The sequence below is a fragment of the Euprymna scolopes genome, chromosome 22 (genome assembly GCF_053919585.1).
Source record: "Euprymna scolopes isolate OS-2025 chromosome 22, ASM5391958v1, whole genome shotgun sequence".
Classification (NCBI taxonomy): Eukaryota; Metazoa; Mollusca; class Cephalopoda; order Sepiida; family Sepiolidae; genus Euprymna; species Euprymna scolopes.
Window position 1 is genome coordinate 114584439 of NC_136503.1, and position 20482 is coordinate 114604920.

Sequence of the window (20482 nt, forward strand, 5' to 3'; positions counted from 1 at the left end):
CTAATGTCCCAGTTTCTTTTCATATCATACATGAGACCTTGATATTTGGTCTGTTTCTCCCTTTCAGCTCTGTTCAGGCTTCCATCATTAGGGACACTCACTTCAACCAAAGTTGCCACTTTCTCTGACTTATTCCATATAACTATGTCAGGTTTCACAGCAGCATTTTCAAGGTAGGTGGCTGTAGGGATTACATGGTCATAATGTATGGTGTATGAGTCATTTCCAACTGTTCTTTCAGGTTAATGCTCCCAGGACTTACTGCTACACTGGATGTTTAATTATTTACAGATGGTCCAGTGGAGGTACTTACATACTCCATCATGTCTCGCTGTATAGTAGCCATCCCCCAAAAGAACCTTGCAACTTGATACCAGATGACTCACACTTTCCAATTCTGTATGGCAGAACCTGCATTTGTTGTCATTAATGATACCTGCCATCTTCTTGAATGCATTGCTCATCAATCTCTGGTCTTGAGCAGCCATTATAACCCCTACCTGATTGTGGTGGAGGGCTCCCTTCTTGAGCCAGTCAAAGGAACCTTCTTTGTCTATGTATTTCTGGAAGAGTTCCCCCAGAAAATACTTTGCACTCTGATGTTGGTCACACTCTTCAAGGTTCCTCCTTCGGAAGGTCTCGGTATATTGTTAAAATAACACTAAAGATGAGAACAGTAGTCCGAATAACACAAATTGTTTAAATTAAACCAAGTAGTTAGCTCTGTTCATGATTTGGTCATCATTAGTGGCCTGCAGAGGTTTGGTAATGCCAACTTTATTTGCCCTCCAAAACCAGTATAACTCCCAGTACTGAGAAATGTTTAAGAAAGTGAAATAGTTTGAATGTCGTATTGTGTTCTACAGTTGGGCAGTTCTAGAAAAGAACATAAAATTTTCGTTTAGCTTTAGGTAGAGAGAAAGAAAGGGAAAGGCTTGTTTTTGTTGTGAATGCTTTAAAGAGTGAGGCTGCAATTCAGAAAACTAGGCGACTCAGATCATGTCAGATGGAAACCTTGTATCGGTCTAAGAATGTTCTGCTGACTTCCTGTTTATAATAAATAAGGAAACTGAAACTTTTTGCACATTTTTTTTATATATATATATATATATAGTTACAAGAAATTACTTTGATTATATTGTACATGAAATTTGTGTGTATTATGTTTGTTAAAGTTTTTGTTTTTGTTCAAAAATATATAATTTTTTTAATACTACAAAAAAAATCCAATTTCTTTTATTTTTCTAAAGAATATAAAGAAATCAGTAAAACTAGATATCTATGAAAGTGAGAATGTGTGTGAGGACACTTCTCAATTCAAATACTCAACAAATTTTTAATCTACAGACTTGAAATTTGGTAAATAGATTATTCAGACACGTGGAAAACTTTATCAGTTTTCACCTGGAAAAAAGTTTTGGTTTCAATCTCAGCTCGAGTATATATATATATATTTTTTTTTAACTTACAAGAAATGAACAGTCTGGAAAAAAAAAACAATACTCACATGCACATGTCTCAGTTTCTGTATGGATAATAATATATTCATGCATATTTTATGACAGGGTAACGCCGGGCGGCCTGCTAGTATTTACTAAAGTAATATATTTTTGTAATACTAAAAACAGATCCAAACCATTAAAACAAACATCGTATTCTATTATTTGACTTAAGCAGAAAGTTTGGTAAATGGAACATTTTTAGGTCAACTTGAAGTTTTCACCTTACACCGGTGCCAACGTATTTTGAGTCACCCAATCTTTTGCTTCACCAGTGGGCCCATAGATTAAAACTTGGTAAAGCATCTACTATGAGTAGAGAAAGGTTAACGCTGTTTCTGCTTAGAATACATTTATACAGAAAGGATTGCATAAGGAATGGGATACCTTTTGGAGCAGTGGAATGATTCAACCACCTATGTACCGAATATCTATGTAGCCCCATCGCTAAGTGACCTATGAGGGCAGAACACCAATTAAACGTCAAATACTTATATACAATTTTCATGAAATTTAAATCATATCGTCGTCGACCGGTTTCTCATAGCCGAGAATTTCAGTTTCCTCTTCCGTCAGTATTTGGATCGCAGCTGGCTTCTCAGACCAATCTGAGCATGGAATTTGTGTGGGCAGAGAAGGCAAGCAATGCTTGGGGTTGTTCAGCACAATTTTTTTCTTGCCTGCCTCTTGATCAACACTAGTCTTCTTCTTTCTGCTTTGTATCCTTTGGTAAAAACTTTGAGCTATACTGAACATCAAATGGTATGACTATGTAACCAACAAAAGCGTTCTTGAGAGAAGAAATAGCTGCAGTATTGAGGCCACCACCATGAGGCACATCCTCTGTTGGTTGGGGCACATCCTCAGAATGGATGAAAACAGGCTCCCTCGATAAACCCTATACATGGAACTAGCCATAGGAAAAAGATCTATCAGCCATCCTCTACAGCGATACAAGGACCAACTCAAATCCATTCTAAAACACACCGGATTTGATCGTCACATCTGGGAAACGACAAATCATATGTATAAGACACTAATTTGGGGAGTTTTTAAAATTTTTGACAATGGGAGGGGAGAAGCAGTAAAACGAAAAAGTAATATTGTGTTATAAACGTAGTAAAAAAAGTACATAGTGAGTATGGAAGGATAGTATAGATTTAGGTAATAGTGAAAAAAAACATTTACCTACATATATATATATATATATATATATATATATATATATATACTCCCCTTCCGATTTACCCTAATATTTTGTACCTACTTTTAATTATTATTTATCATTTTATCCTATTCCTTCATTCTCATTTCATTTCTACATGTCATTAAGCTAGGTTTTTCTATATTTGTATTTTGTATAATTCTGGCCTAACTCCTCTTCTGATGAGAAGCATTTAATTTCGAAATGCCATGACCTAAAAGTTTTTTCTTAATTTTTCCCCTTTACTTTTCCTTATTGTTCTGAGGGTACGATAAAATTATATACGGACATTTTTCATTTAAAATCATTTTTTGCTTCTCTTTATAGTGTTGAGCTTTTCTTTTTCCTTTTCATTCATTTTTTTTTTTTTTTTTTCAATCTTTTATAAATTCTGAGATAAATTTCTTCATGCAAGGCAAAAGAAAACAATTCGTGCATTTAAAATACGTTTAAGAGAATGTTTTATTGAACAAACCAACTTAGCAAAAACTTAGTTTTTAACAAATCAACTTAACAAATAGTGTTTTTCATGTTTTTAACAAATCAACTCAACAAATAGTGTCTCTTTAAAACGTCACTGAACAAACAGTCCTTTTCGATATTTTCTTGAACAATCAACAAATAGTGTCTCTTTTTAATGTTTTATTTAACAAACCAACTTTCAAACAGTGTCTTTTTAAAATGACACACATAGTGGCCTTTTATTTTTAATAGATTTATTTCTCAAAATTCCTTTTTTAAGGATAATAATGTCTTTATATGAATAATATATGATATATATATTGAACAAACCAACTTAGCAGTCTTTTTCTTTTGATAAATGTTTTTTTTTTAACAAATCAATTTAACAAATAATGTCTTTCATTTAAATGTCTTATTGAGCAAATTAACAAATAGTATCTCTTTTTAACGTTTAAAATAGTGCCAACTTTAAAAAAGCGCCTTTCTTTTAAAAAATATTTTATTGAATAAAGCCACTGAACAAATAGTGTCCTTTTATTTTTAATAGTTTTATTTTTAAGCATGATAATGTCTTCATATATATTAATAACGCTTTAATAAACAAATGGTGTCTTTTTAAAAGTTTTTTTTTTTTTTTTTTTCTTGCAGAAATAAATTGTACAACTGACGACACCGGGTTTCAAAGCCTGAAGAACATAAAATAGGAATGTTTGTTGTCGATGCGTGCAATATTGATTAAGGGTATAGATATATACAGAGGAGATGGAACTGAAGGATAATCTCACTGGTTTAAATTAATCAAGTTTATTAAATAAAACCAAAAATCGATATGAATAACAATAACAAAATTAGTTTATTCTAATCAGAAATTACTTTCAAATTGAGTTCAAAAGCTTAAAATCACATTCATTTGCAGAATTTACTTATATATTTACAACTGAAGAAGAATTACTTCAGAATAAAGATTTATTAATTGAAATTGCTTTATGACATTCTAAAAATGTCGCCTGGTTTGCAAGGGACATAACTCACTTTGAGGCAAAAGAGATGGCAAAAGACAGAATTACTTCCCTTTAAATATAAAGTATTCCGTATTTATTTCTTAGATAAAATCTATTTTATTCAACATTACTTAATAGGCTTTTTATGAACAAACCAAATTATACATAACCATTTAAAATAATGGAGAGGGGTAATCAGAAACAGTTTTTACTTCATAGCTTTTGACATTCAAAAGTCATTTTGAAGCTTTTAACCTGACAAAAAGAAATTAATTTCTGGCTAAAATTAAAGTTGATAGGGTAGATTTGAGTATTATGTTTAGAATAATGTAGGATTTCTAGTAGTTTTGTAATTTTGGGCCTTTTCTTTCATTGAGATTAATCAAGAGTTTTAATCATTTGTGCAATTTTTTAATGTTGAGTTTTTAAAATTATTTTATACCGGGTTTTATTATTTTTTAATGTATGACATTTAATCAATTTCTGTAGATTGATGTAAATTTTTTGTTTGCAGTTTTTTAATATAAATTAATATATTTTTTAATGTTGGATTTTAGTCATTTCTTTCTGTTATTTAATAGTTATTAATATAGTTGTTTTGTACAGTCTGTGAAACAGCGAAACAGTACTGTATGTGGATGACTATAATGCTCCCTATCTCGGGTTGAGCATCTTGGGAAGTGATATATAAATTACCATTAGTTTATGAAGCGATGCTAAACAAATTGAGCTTAGGTATTTGGACAATGTCAAAACATTGTTAATTCACTGTCTGCATAGCGCAACGGTTAGAAGCTCCGACTATCATATGGGCGGGCGGGTTTTGATCCTGGCTTGAGGTAGTTGCGTGTGTAACTGCACTGATGAGCTGTATGTATGTGTGTGTGTGTGTGTGTATATATATATATATATATATATATATATATATATATATATATATATATGTGTGTGTGGGATTTATAGTCTTTTCATGCAATTTTTATTATGTAAAATTTTTAAAAAATTTGTGGAAAAAGAAATTAAATTTTAGTTGTGAAGGAGACAGCTCTTTTAAAAATTTTCAATTGAAAATAGGAGTTATTCCACTTGCTGATTAGCATTACTTTATGACTAAAAATTCGACATTGAAAAAAAACTGCATAAAATAACAAAAATTAATCTGATAACTTAATATTAGCTATTAATCTTTATTAAAAAAACTACACAAAATGACTGAAAATCGTTCATTAACATGCATTAACACATACACAACCCAGACAAAATAACTAAAATCCTTCATTAAAATTTGCACCAACTGATTAAAATCTATATTAATCTACATTAAAAAAATATATAAAATGACTAAAAAAAATTACATTATCCTTCATGGTAATTTTCACATTATATAAACTCAATCTGTGTGTTTACTATAGAAAAAAATGATAGAAATGTACAGAAAATTTAAAAGTGGATTCTTATGTAAAATTTACTCAGGAAAATAATACCACCAGCTATGGACAAAATAGCAGTTTTTCTTCAATAAATTCAGAGGCAAATAATAATAAAAAACAAAATAATGATGTGCCATAAAATATACAAAGTAAACAAATCTGTAATCACAAAAACAATTGGGAGTTTAAAATGTTTCACGTAATAACATGTTGTATAAAATTTTAAAAACAAGCTGATGTGCATTCTAAATTAGTATTCAAAAGGAGAAATATGAACATAAACGTTGGTCACATGTCGTGAAATAAGTAAATGTTGGCTCTGGCTATAATTCTCCAGTATCATCCGCAAGTGGAATTCCCGAGGTCCTTGTACAGGTTTGACAAGCCGAAGAACACCTGGAAATAAAAAAATAACAGGTTTTTAAAAGAAAAGTAGAATCTTGGTGATAAATTGTGTTTATCTGAACGCTTTACTTTTATTAATAGAAAAACACTGATATATGTCTTATATAGAGATTTGATCCGTCTATCAGTATTTTCTTTTTGCATTGCAGAATTTGTTTCATTTCGAAATATAAAAATGGAAAATATTGTATTAATTGTGGAAAAAAAATCTCAATAAATAAGAGATGCCATGGCTGAATCAGACTAAATCTTTAAAATCTTTAGTCTTAGGTTCTATCAACTGAGCTATTTCGACGTTTTTGCAAATTAAGCTTAAAACATTACTTTAACAGAATACTCGTAGCTATGGCATAATGTTATATTTCAAAACATGAATACAAATATAATATTATACAATAAAAAGTTGATTAAGTAAACATTATCAATATTATTGGATATCATTTTAATGTGCCAAAATAAGTTAGTACATAGTGGCATTAAAAACAATATAATTTAATACTTATTGGTATTAAAAATAATATTAATATAATTTAATACGTATTGGTATTAAAAACAATATAATTCAATACTTATTGGTATTAAAAACAATATAATTCAATACTTATTGGTATTAAAAACAATATAATTCAATACTTATTGGTATTAAAAACAATATTAATATAATTTAATACTTATTGGTATTAAAAATAATATTAATATAATTCAATACTTATTGGTATTAAAAACAATATTAACAAGCCGCATGTGCATGCCCCCCCCCCTCTGGTGCTGCATGATAGTGAAGAAATGATGAATGTGAGAAGTGTGAAGGGTCAACGTTGCCTTTACATTTTCACCAAGTTTCAGAAAAATCTAATGGATGGAGCAAAAGTTATGGGGTAAAAAGTGTCATTTTTTTTTTTTTGCAATTTTGGGGCATTTGTGACCCGTTTTGAACTCCTGGTAATGTCGAATCCCATAAAAATGGACAGACGGTGCAGTTTCATGCCTTAAGACATGTATATTCGAATTCAGCACCACGGAAAACCACTACATAGACATACATGTCAAGTTTTTGAGTAATATGAAAAATGAACTCCAAAAAGATATGTTTTTTTTAGCCTTGAAAGTCCCAGAGGAATGCAAACCAGAATTTTGCCAGGATCACCCATACTGAATTAATATTAAGAACAATGGCCTCCACATTTTGGCCAAGTTTCAGGAAAATATAATGGATGAATCAAATGCTATGGGGCAAAAAGTGTTATTTTGGGGTCATTTTTTACCTGTTTAGTGTTTGAGTCCTGGGGATGCCGAATCCCAGTGTAAATGAATAACGGTGTAGTTTCAGGCCTTGACACATGTATATTTGAGTTGACCACCGTGAAAAACCACTATATAGTCAGACATATCAAGTTTTTGTGGAGAAATATAAAAAAAAGAGCTACAAAAAGGGGCGTTTTTAGCACTAAAAGTCCCCGGGGACGCAAACCAAAATTTTGCCAGGGTCACTCATATATTATATTAAGAAAAATGGGTTCCACGTTTTGGCCAAGTTTCAGTAAAATCTAATCGATGGCTCAAAAGTTATGAGGGCAAAACGTGTAATTTTTGGCCATTTTGGGGCATTTTTGCCCTCTTTTAAGCCCTTGGGAACACAACGGGAATTTTTGCAAAGAAAATTTTTTTTATTGTGAATATCTATTTAATGAAATACAATTTGTGAAAAAATTTCAGGAAAGACTAATGTACAGTTATCTGGCAATTGTCCAGATTAACGGATGTACAGATAGATGCATGGATGCCACTGAAAACATAGGTCCCTCTCCAATAAATTGGGGGACCAATATAACTTAATACTTATTGGCATTAAAAATAATATTAATATAATTTAATAATTATTGGCTTTAAAAATAATATTAATATAATTTAATAATTATTGGCATTTAAAGCAATATTAATTTAATTTAAAAATTATTAGCATTAAAAACAATATTAATATAACTGAATACTAATTGGCATTAAAAGCAATATTAATATAATTTAATAATTATTGGCATTAAAAACAATATTGATATAATTTAATAATTATTGGCATTAAAAACAATATTGATATAATTTAATAATTATTGGCATTAAAAACAATATTGAAATAATTTAATAATTATCGACATTAAAACTAATATTAATATAATTTAATAATTATTGACATTAAAAATAATATTAATATAATTTAATAATTATTGACATTAAAAACAATATAAATATAATTTAATACTTATTGGCATTAAAAACAATATTAATATAATTTAATACTTATTGGCATTAAAAACAATATTAATATAATTTAATACTTATTGGCATTAAAAACAATATTAATATAATTTAATGATTATTGGCATTAAAAACAATATTAATATAATTTAATGATTATTGGCATTAAAAACAATATTAATATAATTTAATTATTATTGGCATTAAAAACAATATTAATATAATTTAATGATTATTGGCATTAAAAACAATATTAATATAATTTAATACTTATCGACATTAAAATAATATTAATATAATTTAATAATTATTTGCATTAAAAACAATATTGATATAATTTAATAATTATTGGCATTAAAAACAATATTGATATAATTTAATACTTATTGGCATTAAAAATAATATTGATATAATTTAATGATTATTGGCATTAAAAACAATATTGATATAATTTAATACTTATTGGTATTAAAAACAATATTAATATAATTTAATAATTATTGGCATTAAAAACAATATTAATATAATGTAATACTTATTGGCATTAAAAACAATATTAATATAATTTAATGATTATTGGCATTAAAAATAATATTAATATAATTTAATAATTATTGGCATTTAAAGCAATATTAATTTAATTTAAAAATTATTAGCATTAAAATAATATTAATATAACTGAATACTAATTGGCATTAAAAGCAATATTAATATAATTTAATAATTATTGGCATTAAAATAATATTAATGTAATTTAACACTAATTGGCATTAAAAGCAATATTAATATAATTTAATAATTATTGGCATTAAAAACAATATTGATATAATTTAATAATTATTGGCATTAAAAACAATATTGATATAATTTAATAATTATTGGCATTAAAAACAATATTGAAATAATTTAATAATCATCGACATTAAAACTAATATTAATATAATTTAATACTTATTGATATTAAAAACAATATTAATATAATTTAATAATTATTGGCATTAAAAACAATATTAATATAATGTAATACTTATTGGCATTAAAAACAATATTAATATAATTTAATGATTATTGGCATTAAAAATAATATTAATATAATTTAATAATTATTGGCATTAAAAACAATATTAATATAATTTAATAATTATTGGCATTAAAAACAATATTAATATAATTTAATACTTATTGGCATTAAAAAACAATATTAATATACTGGTAAAATATGTAATTGGAACGAGTTATTACTGTTAATATAAACAAAAAGTATTTTGCTTTAACTAACTATTGTATGTAGTTCTTTGACCAATATATGATCCTCCTTGCGCAGCATAAAAAATAATACTTAGATACTCTCATAGATGGAGTTACAACAGTGTAAGGGAGTGAACTCTCTCATAACCTTATAGCGAATGTTTTGGTAGATGAATAAATTTTGTCTCTCACTAAAGCAATAATAAAAGTTAATGAATATATGCATACTACTGCCCCCCCATCTCATCTATACATCTGTTTAACTATACCTCTATTTAGCAATCTTTCTATATCTCTTTAATTTTATAAAGTAAAATAATTAAATAGAAAACTTCTTAATGATTATAAAAATATATGTATATATACATACTCCTACCCCCTCACTCATATACCTAACTTCAATTTCTCTAGCTTTCAGTTTTCTTCTTCTGCGTTTCTTTCTCTAACTTCTACCCCTTTCTAACTACTTCTATGTCTACTACATATAAATATAAAATTAAAATAATTATAAATAATTGGATCGTTATGAAATCGTAAAAATAATTGTATAGTAATTATAAAATACCTTATCATAAGTATAATAATTACAAAATGAAATATATAGAGACACATAAAAATCAATTATGAAATAAGGACAAAGTAATTTATAATATCATTTAAAAAATAGTTATAGGATAATTTTCCAAATTGTTATAAGATAACTAAAGAAATATTCATAGGTTACTTACAGGCAAATTAAAAATGAACATAGGACACTTATGATTATAGGTTGGTTAAAAATGATTATTATACTTATTAAATAATTACAATAATAAATAAAATAGACCAAAATCAATCTTCAAATATTTTTTTCAAATAAACTAGAAATATGAATAAAATTAATATAAATAAATGGAATTATTATGAATGAGACATTTAAAAAATAATTAAAGGATAATTAAAAAATTACTGCAAAACTAATTACAAAATTAAATAAAACAAATAATACAAATAATAATAAAGTAAAACGTATATGAAAATAAATAAAAATAAAGATGAAAATAAATTATGAAATAATATATGAAATACTGAATAAAATAAAACTAAATAAAATTATAAATAATGGGATAAATACTATAGGCCAACTGTGGGATAATTATGAAATAATTATGATAATTCTAAAATAATGTTTAAATAATTAAAAAAATTATTATCAAATTAAATATATATATATATATATGTATATATATATATATATATATATATATAGAGAGAGAGAGAGAGAGAGGTGGAGAGGGACAAATATACTTGATAATAACAATTGATAATTTATTAAACAAAGAAAAAAGTATTTACTTATTGTTTTTTTAATTAATAATTAAAAATATTCGATGATCATAAAATGCATAGTTTGGTTAGAAAATAATTATAGGATAAGTATAAATTAGGACAATTGCAAAATGATTAAAGATAAATAAAATAATTGACAATATAAATCAAACAAACAATTACTAAATTAGAAAATAACTAAATTTCTATTTTATTCATAACTATTATAAGTAAATAAAATATAAATAATAGGATACTTATGAAATAATTGTAGGCTTGTATAGGATAATTATAAAATATCTAATCATAAGTCACATAATTATGAAATAAAATATATGTAAAATAAAATCAATTATAAAATTATTATTTATAAAATATAGTAAATATACTGAAAGAAACAAAATAATTATAGGTAATGATCTAATGAATGATATAAAAATAATTATAGGTAATGATCTAATGAATGATATAAAAATAATTACAGGTAATGATCTAATGAATGATATAAAAATAATTATAGGTAATGATCTAATGAATGATATAAAAATAATTATAGGTAATGATCTAATGAATGATATATAAATAATCATAGGTAATGATCTAATGAATGATATCAAAAATAGGTAATGATCTAATAAATGATATAAAAATAATTACAGGTAATGATCTAATGAATGATATAAAAAATAGGTAATGATCTAATGAATGATATAAAAATAATTACAGGTAATGATCTAATGAATGATATAAAAAATAGGTAATGATCTAATGAATGATATATAAATAATTATAGGTAATGATCTAATGAATGATATAAAAATAATTATAGGTAATGATCTAATGAATGATATAAAAATAATTATAGGTAATGATCTAATGAATGATATAAAAATAATTATAGGTAATGATCTAATGAATGATATAAAAATAATTATAGGTAATGATCTAATGAATGATATAAAAAATAGGTAATGATCTAATGAATGATATATAAATAATTATAGGTAATGATCTAATGAATGATATAAAAATAATTATAGGTAATGATCTAATGAATGATATAAAAATAATTATAGGTAATGATCTAATGAATGATATAAAAATAATTACAGGTAATGATCTAATGAATGATATAAAAATATAGGTAATGATCTAAGGAATGATATAAAATGATTACAATTCAGTTATGAAGTAAATATAGAATAATATTAAACATAATTACAAAAAAACTAATAGTTTTAAAATAACAAAAAAAATTGCAGAATAAAATAAAAAATGGATGAAATATATAAACAATTATTACATAATTTATATCATCTAAATCAATAATTATTATAACCAAATCTAAAATTAAAAGAAATTTGTAAAATCTTTGTAAATAATATGTTAACTAATAATTATCATATAATTATTTAATAATTAAGTACAAGCTGGTATAAAATAATTATAAATATTATATTATTATAGTATAAGAAAAATGTATAATAATTAATAAAATATCTTTAGATAAAATAAATAATTACAAATTAAAAAATATGCAGATAAATAAAAATTAGTTATAAATAAAAGTAAGATAATTTAGAATAATAAGTAATTAAAATGAAGAAATAGTATGATTATTATTGATGCTTATATCGTTTATGAAAGAATTATATGATAATTATGTCTGTTATAAATTCAAAAAAATAAATAAAGGAAAATTATTAGATAATTATAATGAAATGCTTATAAAATAATGATTTTAATAATTATCAAAGCAATTAAAATAGGTAGAAGATAATTACAATCGTAAGATAATTTTACAATTTTAATGAAAAGAATATTATTTATAATGAGATAATTATAAAATAATTGTAGGATACATACTAAAGAAATGAATAAATAGAAAATTAAGTAAATGTATTAAATAATTATAAATTAAATAATAAAAAATAACAGAAATAAAAAATTAATTATAATTTATAAAATAAAGTGAAAATAAGTAAATACTTTGAAATAAAATTTAAAAAAAACGATTTATAAAAAATCATAGGTTGGTTATAAAATAATTATGGATTAATTATAGGACAAGTTAAAATAATTATGAAATCAGTATAATTGTTTAATTTTATAAAATAACGTCAGATTGAATTATAAATGAAATAATTATAAAAATCAATTAAAAATACTTTTTTATAAAATAATGTAAAATGAGAAATTATAAAAAATAAAATCTAAAAATAAATATTTAAAAAATACTTTATAAAATGATTATAGAATAATCATAAAATATAAAATAAAATAATTATAATATGCATATAATATAATTAATATTCTTCACACAAGATGCATAGCTATCAGCATCTTTAATTCAACAATTGTATTGAGAAATGTGACATAGTTTCAATTACAGATGCCAAATGACAACGATGACACAATCTGAGCAAAATTACCTGTGGATTCGTGGATGACGGTGTCAAAGAAGCGTTTTTCGTTGCCTTCTTCCAAGGTAAGTATAAGCTTGGGATAAAATGTGTAACCCTTGGTGTGTACCATGACGAGGGTGAGAGGTTCCTGTAAGTCATCCGGGTGGGAAGGGATTGAGATGAATTCCCACCCGATTGTCAGCGTTTTGTCTTCAATGCACATTTTGTCTTCCAACTTACATGGTTTTCGATGACAGACAATCCCACCAGATTTCACCCTGGTAAATAAAGCAACACAAAATGTTGAAAGAATGGATGAGAATTTGAGGGGTAGCAGGTTCAAACCGAATATGATGATGATGATGATGATGATGATGATGATGGCTGTCGTTAAGCATCATTGATTTTGGATTAACTGCTGACATTCGTTTCTCCGATGTCTTTCCAGGTAGAATGTTTTTCTAGAAAAACACCAGGTACTTACGAAAGGAACAATGTGAGATCATGGTGATGTTGGATAGCAGGGTATTAAATTATCGATGAACAATGTTTTGTTTGAGCTGGACTGAAACAATGACATGGACATATCGACATGTTATTTTGAGGGAATAACAAATACACGAAGGTGCTTCAAATGAGAAGAGGAGACTATGTTCAATTGATGGGGAGTTACACAAATATTCTTTGGTGAACAAGAAGAGGAGTGTATATGATTACAACAGTTTATATAATAGATGATGTCTGTAAATAATTATATAATAGATGATGTTTGTAAAAAATTATATAATATATGGTATTTGTAAATAATTATATAATAGATGATGATTATTGTAAATAATTATATAATAGATGATGTCTGTAAATAATTATATAATAGATGATTTTTGTAAATAATTATATAATACATGATTTTGTAAATAATTATATAATAGATGATGTTTGTAAATAATTAAATAATAGATAAGTTCTGTAAATAATTATATAATAGATGATGTTTGTAAATAATTATATAATAGATGATGTCTGTAAATAATTATATAATTGATGATTTTTGTAAATAATTATATAATAGATGATTTTTGTAAATAATTATACAAAGATAAGTTCTGTAAATAAGTATATAATAGATGATGTCTGTAAATAATTATATCATAAATGATGTTTGTAAATAATTATATAATAGATGATGTTTGTAAATAATTATATAATATATGATTTTTGTAAATAAGTATATAATAGATGATATCTGTAAATAATTATATAATAGATGGTGTCTGTAAACATTTAAGAGTTGATAAACATTTAACACAACATCCCTAAGTTAAAGTGTTTCTGTGAAACGAATTGGATTCAAACTTGGCACACTCAAATTGTCAATTCGTGAAAAAACATTTACAATTAACGAAATTTATATATAATTATAAGTATACATAATCATATTTAACATCTAATGACATTAGTGTTTCATCCTTCTGGAATTATCCATGCAGGAAGTTACGATTGCCGCTGGTCATGGTCTTTTGAAGCAGAAACTTGAACTCTATTCAAGCAAAGTACCCTGACGGTTGTTGACGCCCCTATTCCGAATTCGTTTTCATAGGACGTCATCAGTGGATTGTTTCTCATCAATAAAAATGATTACATGTTAAAAAATACTTAAATTTAAAAAAAAAAAAAGTCTGGCTTTCTTTAATCAAAGTCCTCCAACGTTTGCTGTGAACCTTGTCAGATTATTCAGCAAAAATCTCGTTTCATAGATATTTTTTTTTATTATAAAAGTTCAAATAAAGACCATTTTTTTTTTCATTTTTATTAGTTCCCGACAAAAGGAGGGTGGACCTGTAAATTCACCCTTGTCCGTTTGTCTGTTCGTCTGTCCGCACTTTTCTCAATAACTTGGAATTTTTAAAAATTTTGCACAAACATTAAACATGATATGAGTAAAAATATAACAGAACGGATTTTCTGGAAAAACTCTGCTTGCCCCCCTAGGAGTGCCTTTCAGGTTAAAATGGCTAAAATTGACACTTTTGTGCTTATTAAAAAAAATTGATGCTGCGAATTATTATAAAACTTTCTGAAAAATTATAACTAACTGATTGCTATATAATTTTGTTTGTCTATACTTCGTGATAACTCTTGGGTATGCCCCAAGGGCTCTTTTAGGGCTAATAAAAACATTCCAGTTTTGAAACTATTTTATCATATTTGTCCAAAATTTCCTGTGTATGTCTATTTAGCAGTTTTGCATGGTGCTGAGCTCAAATTTAAATATGTTAAGGCTTTGGGGATTTTGGGGGTTAAATGGAGGGAGGAGGCAAATGATGGACTTAGTCATTTCTATTTTTTTGCATGGTGCAGAACTCAAATTTACACACGTTAAGGCCTAAAACTACACCGTTTGTTCATTTTCACCAGGATTTGATGTCCCCTGGGGACTTTTGGGGCTAAAAAATTATGCCTCGTTCACTGTGCACTCACGGGGGACCATGCATGCTTCACTTGTTTTCTTTAATTTCAATAAATCGCCTTTTAGTCTGACAGGCCCACAGCAACCGTTGGGGGACTTTGCTTGAAGAAAGCCGGATTTTTTTTTTAAATGTAACTATTTTTTAGTGTGCAATCATTTATACTGATGAGAAGCAGTTCGCCGATGACATCTTATGAACACAAATTCAGAATAGGGGCGACAGCAACCGTTATGTGTGTGTGTATGGACAGGGGACTTTGCTTGAAGAAAACCTAAACTTGAAAAGAAAAAAAAACAAATAAAAATCTAACCCTAACCCTAACCTCTTCTATCCACTCATTTCCTATATAATATTTTGATTGCAGAAATTCCCCTCTGGACCAAAGTACCATAGATTTTCAACAACAGTAACATTAACTACCCACGCGGGGTTGCAGAAATACCTGGATTAGGACCCAGGCACGGGCAAACCCTCTCGGTGCTGATAGACCTGTAGATCTTCCCAGGTCATCCGTCTAGAAGAAGGAAAACTCTGAAGCTAAACTTAAGGGGAGGGAGGCCTCTCCAGTCTTGGATGGCAACCTTCCTAGAGCTAGTGACTCAAACAAATTACTGGTCTGCAAACCTAAACTGCTTAAGGAGTAGATAGGAACTGTCTATTGCCCGGCTTCCATACTCCTTCTTTGCCTAGACATAGAGGTCGAATCACAGGGATTTGACAGAAACACTCAATGGTCGATCTTGTTTCCTGACTAGGGCAATGAATGTTGTTTTCCCCTCTCCCAACACATCCCATCCCTCTAAACTGGGCACTTGGGAGTGCTTGAATGCCATAATGCCAGTACAAGTAGATTGGGTTGACCATCGTCTGATGGGTTGAGGGTACCGGATTGACAGTTCCTGGCTGCTATTTCCGACTGCTAGTACAGGAGACCTAACTCTTTGGTAGCGCTTAGAGCAGCTGCTCCATCAACAGTTGAATAATATCGAGATGTTTGTAGTGCCATGTTGCGCATGGAAAGGGACCCTGCACTCATCCCCGGTGGGCTATCCCGAGGCTACAATCCTAGTAGATGGAGGGTCAGCTGATGGTCTGCTTGTATTGCATGTCTAGTATTCTGCATAAGCACTTGTTCAGCACCCCTTACCTAAACTGAGACTCTTAAAAAAGAAATGACAGTGCAATCTAAAATTACGCTTAAACCAGGACAAGACTCAAACAAAACCAAATTGCCTCCTCCCTTGAGGCTTGTATTTACGAACATCCGTGGGCTCAGAACTAATTTAAATGATGTTGAAGCATTTCTCCTAACAAACATCCCCTCTAACTACTTTAACATGCCTGGATATCTCCCACTCTGCCATAAGAACTCTGACAGACATATGCACGGGCTTCGAGTCTATATTCAAAACACCCTACCCTTGACTAGAGAAACAAAATTAGAATCAGATGGTCAAGCCTTTATGTGCTTTAGACTTTTTTTTTTTTACATAGGCACCACCACTTATTAAGGCCGATAGGCCACTCAAGGATAAGGGTTAAAGAGTGTACAGTAGTCAAAAGGACAATATAGTAATCAATAGTAATGGAAGTTCGGTAAATTTGTTAACTTAAGTGGAACAGCTCATCAGAAACTTGTTCATGTTGAACTTGAAGACAACCATATTATAGACGGCTGGAAAGCAGGAAAACGGAAGACAATTCCACAGGGGGGACCATAGATTGAAGCTCAGTCGAACACTTTCCATGAAACTAATGATAAAGCAGAGACAAACTCGCAACATCTCTTCTGTGAGATAGAGGTTGCAGCGAAGAGAAAAGGACATCTCCCACCAGGCCACGAAGTCTATTTTGAACCCTATCAAGGCAGGACAAGTCTTTTCTAGCAGCTCCTGCCCATATGTGGCAACAGTATTCCATCCTTGGACGTATCTGGCTCTTATATAGATAGAGATGCAACATTACATTAGTTACTTTTATTTTCTCTACCGCTCTCCCTCGACCCAGTACTGTACCCAAATAAACAAAGTATCTGACAGCATAGATACAGCACTTTCCCTCGACACTAGCGCACTGTTTCTGACCACAGTCCCCGATGATTGTGTTACGAATGCCCGCAGCCCACTTGGGAATGCTGATCATGTAGTGATAATAGTTGAATCGCCCTAAACTCTAAAGCTAAAACGGAAGAGCCATTGCTCAAAACAACAAGATATTATAAAAAGGCTGACTGGGAAGCCATCAGGGATCTCATCAGAGACGCCCCATGGCGAAATATCTTTTCACTTCCTGCTGAACAATTCATAAATGAGACCACTCAATGGTTCAAAACAGCAATTGAAGCACATGTTCTCATGCGGAAGTTTTATAACAAGCCCCACTCTCGTCAATGGTTTACTTCTACTTGTGCAGTTGCTATCACACAAAGGCAGCATGTGTACCACAAATTTAACTGACATAAGTCCAGTTCAAACAAAAAACTAAACTAAAAAACGCATCGAAGCACAGAATTTAGGAACCCGTGACTTCTGGAAAATCTACAACAGTGTAGTAAATAATGGGCAAGCAACAATTCCCCTACTATCCAACAATCATGAGGTTGTTTGCTCAGCAACCGAGAAGGCTAACATGCTTGCCATTTGGTTTACCTCCAACTCCACATTGGACCCTGCTAACCGCCCCCTCCCTGACTTTCCTTTGCGGACAGATGCTACACTAGACGATCTGAAAATCACCCCTTCTAAGGTGCATGCTATCATAAAAACCTTGACACTTCAAAAGCATATGAACCTGATCTCATCCCGGCTGTGCTATTAAAAAAGTGCTCCGCTGAAGTAGCTTCGGTTCTCTCCAAACTTTACAACAAATGCCTTAATAAATCTTGCTTTCCCGCCTGCTGGAAAACTGCTTCTGTGGTACCAGTTTTCAAGAATTCTGGCGAAAGAACTAACCCAGCAAATTATCACCCCATTAGCCTCCTCCCACATTTTGCCAAAATATTTGAGTCCATTATTAACCAAGCTCTAGTCCATCACCTTATAGATGCTAAACTTCTGACCGACAAACAATATGAATTTAGGCAAGCCCGTTCCACAGCAGACATTCTAACTATAATCTTTGAGCGTATATACCATTCACTTGACAAAGCAAGGGAGGGTATAGCGGATGCTCTAGATATATCTAAGGCTTTTGACAGGGTATGGCATGAAGGTCTTCTCAGGAAAATCAGATCATACGGTATCATTTGTAGAATACTTAACATAATTAAATCCTTCTTAGATAAGAGAAAAATCCAGGTTGTCCTCGACAGTCGTACATCTAAACAATATGATATAAATGCGGGAGTGCCTCAGGAGTCTATCCTTGGACCTCTATTATTCCTAATATTCATAAATGACCTCCCCGACAAAATTGTCTGTGAGATGGGTATATATGCTGATGACACCACGCTCTATAACAGACACAACAGGAAAACAAACGAACACATATCTAAAGAAATGGCAGAAACACTAGAGGATGGCCTCCAATCTGTAGTGGAATTGGGATAAAAATGGATGGTCACATTCAACTACAAGGAACCTGTGTTTGCATGTGGGTGTGTGTATGTGTGTGTATTTTTGTGTATGTGTGTGTGTGCATGCGTGTTTGCATATATATGTGTGAATGTGTGCACATCCGTGTGTGTGTGTGTGTGTGTGTATGTGTCTGTGCGATACAAATCAATCTAATGCTTGCATCAATCAGACTCAGCCACGGCAACGCATGGCCGGGCGGGTACAGATAGTTGAAAATAAAGATTAAAATATGGCTACAGAAAAAAGTTCAAAAGGCAGTTTACGTTTTAAAAAAATAATAAAACTTAGGTAAAAAAATAAAATATGCAACACATTTTTGCAATTGGTTTTTGCCCAGATTTCCCCTATATTAAAAACGAATAATGGAGAAAAATCTGTATGCTCTATGTACCCAGGACGGAACAGAAATATCATATTCCAAACATCACATAAATTAATCAAGTAGTTTTATTTTTAACTAAGAAAATCAAATTTTATGACTAAAAAGGAACGACTGTCTCGCATTACCATCTTGAAAATAATCTCTAAAACAAGAGAGATAACTCAACAATAATTTAGAGATTTTTCGTTGTAATGTCTCTACAAATTCCCATTAATCGCTTAAAAATGATTTTTTGGATTAAAAAAAAAACTATTTCATTAATTTTCACGATTTTTGGAATATATTTCCGTTTTGTCATTATATAGATTTTTCTTTCTTTTTTTTTTTTTTAATATTCTATAGACTAGAACCCAAACTTTTGTAATAGTTTGCATTAAGTAACTAAAATAAAAACACAAAATAAATTTCTTTTCTATCACAAATAACTAAAACCAACAAAAAAAAAACAAACGATATTACAGAATACACTCCAATCAACAGTTTCTTTTTTTTTTTTTTAATTACTTCTTCACAGATAAAAAAAAATCAGTAATAATACATTCAATTTTTTTGTTTGTTTGTTAAACCCTCACCAGTCTCCAAACTCTCTGGTGAAACTCGGAATTGATAATGTAAGCACTGTATTTTCCTTAGATACCTATTCCCCAAAAGTACTGACAATTTTTTTTTTTTCAATTAGTCTCTCCATTTTGGATATGATGCAAAAAAAACAAACCTGGCAAATAGCAAAATTCCACCCCTTCATTGTCTCGAGATGCTGAAAAACTATCTTCTCTTATAGTTTGCTTTCCTTGGATCGTTTTTGAACTTCCATTCCTGCTCCCCTATCCCTTGTTTGG

General features: G+C 29.0%; 1 protein-coding gene across 1 annotated transcript in view; it reads right to left on the reverse strand.

Annotated features, from left to right (window-relative positions):
• Window positions 1–3147: 3147 nt before the first annotated feature.
• Window positions 3148–20482, reverse strand: part of LOC145243673 (uncharacterized) — a 198463-nt gene continuing 181128 nt past the window's right edge. The window contains exons 15-16 of the mRNA XM_080106721.1: window positions 13243–13493; window positions 3148–5992 (exon numbers count right to left, since the gene is read on the reverse strand). Coding sequence (XP_079962847.1) covers window positions 5847–5992; window positions 13243–13493 — 397 coding nt within the window. The 3' untranslated portion in view covers window positions 3148–5846. The remainder of the gene's footprint in view (window positions 5993–13242; window positions 13494–20482) is intronic.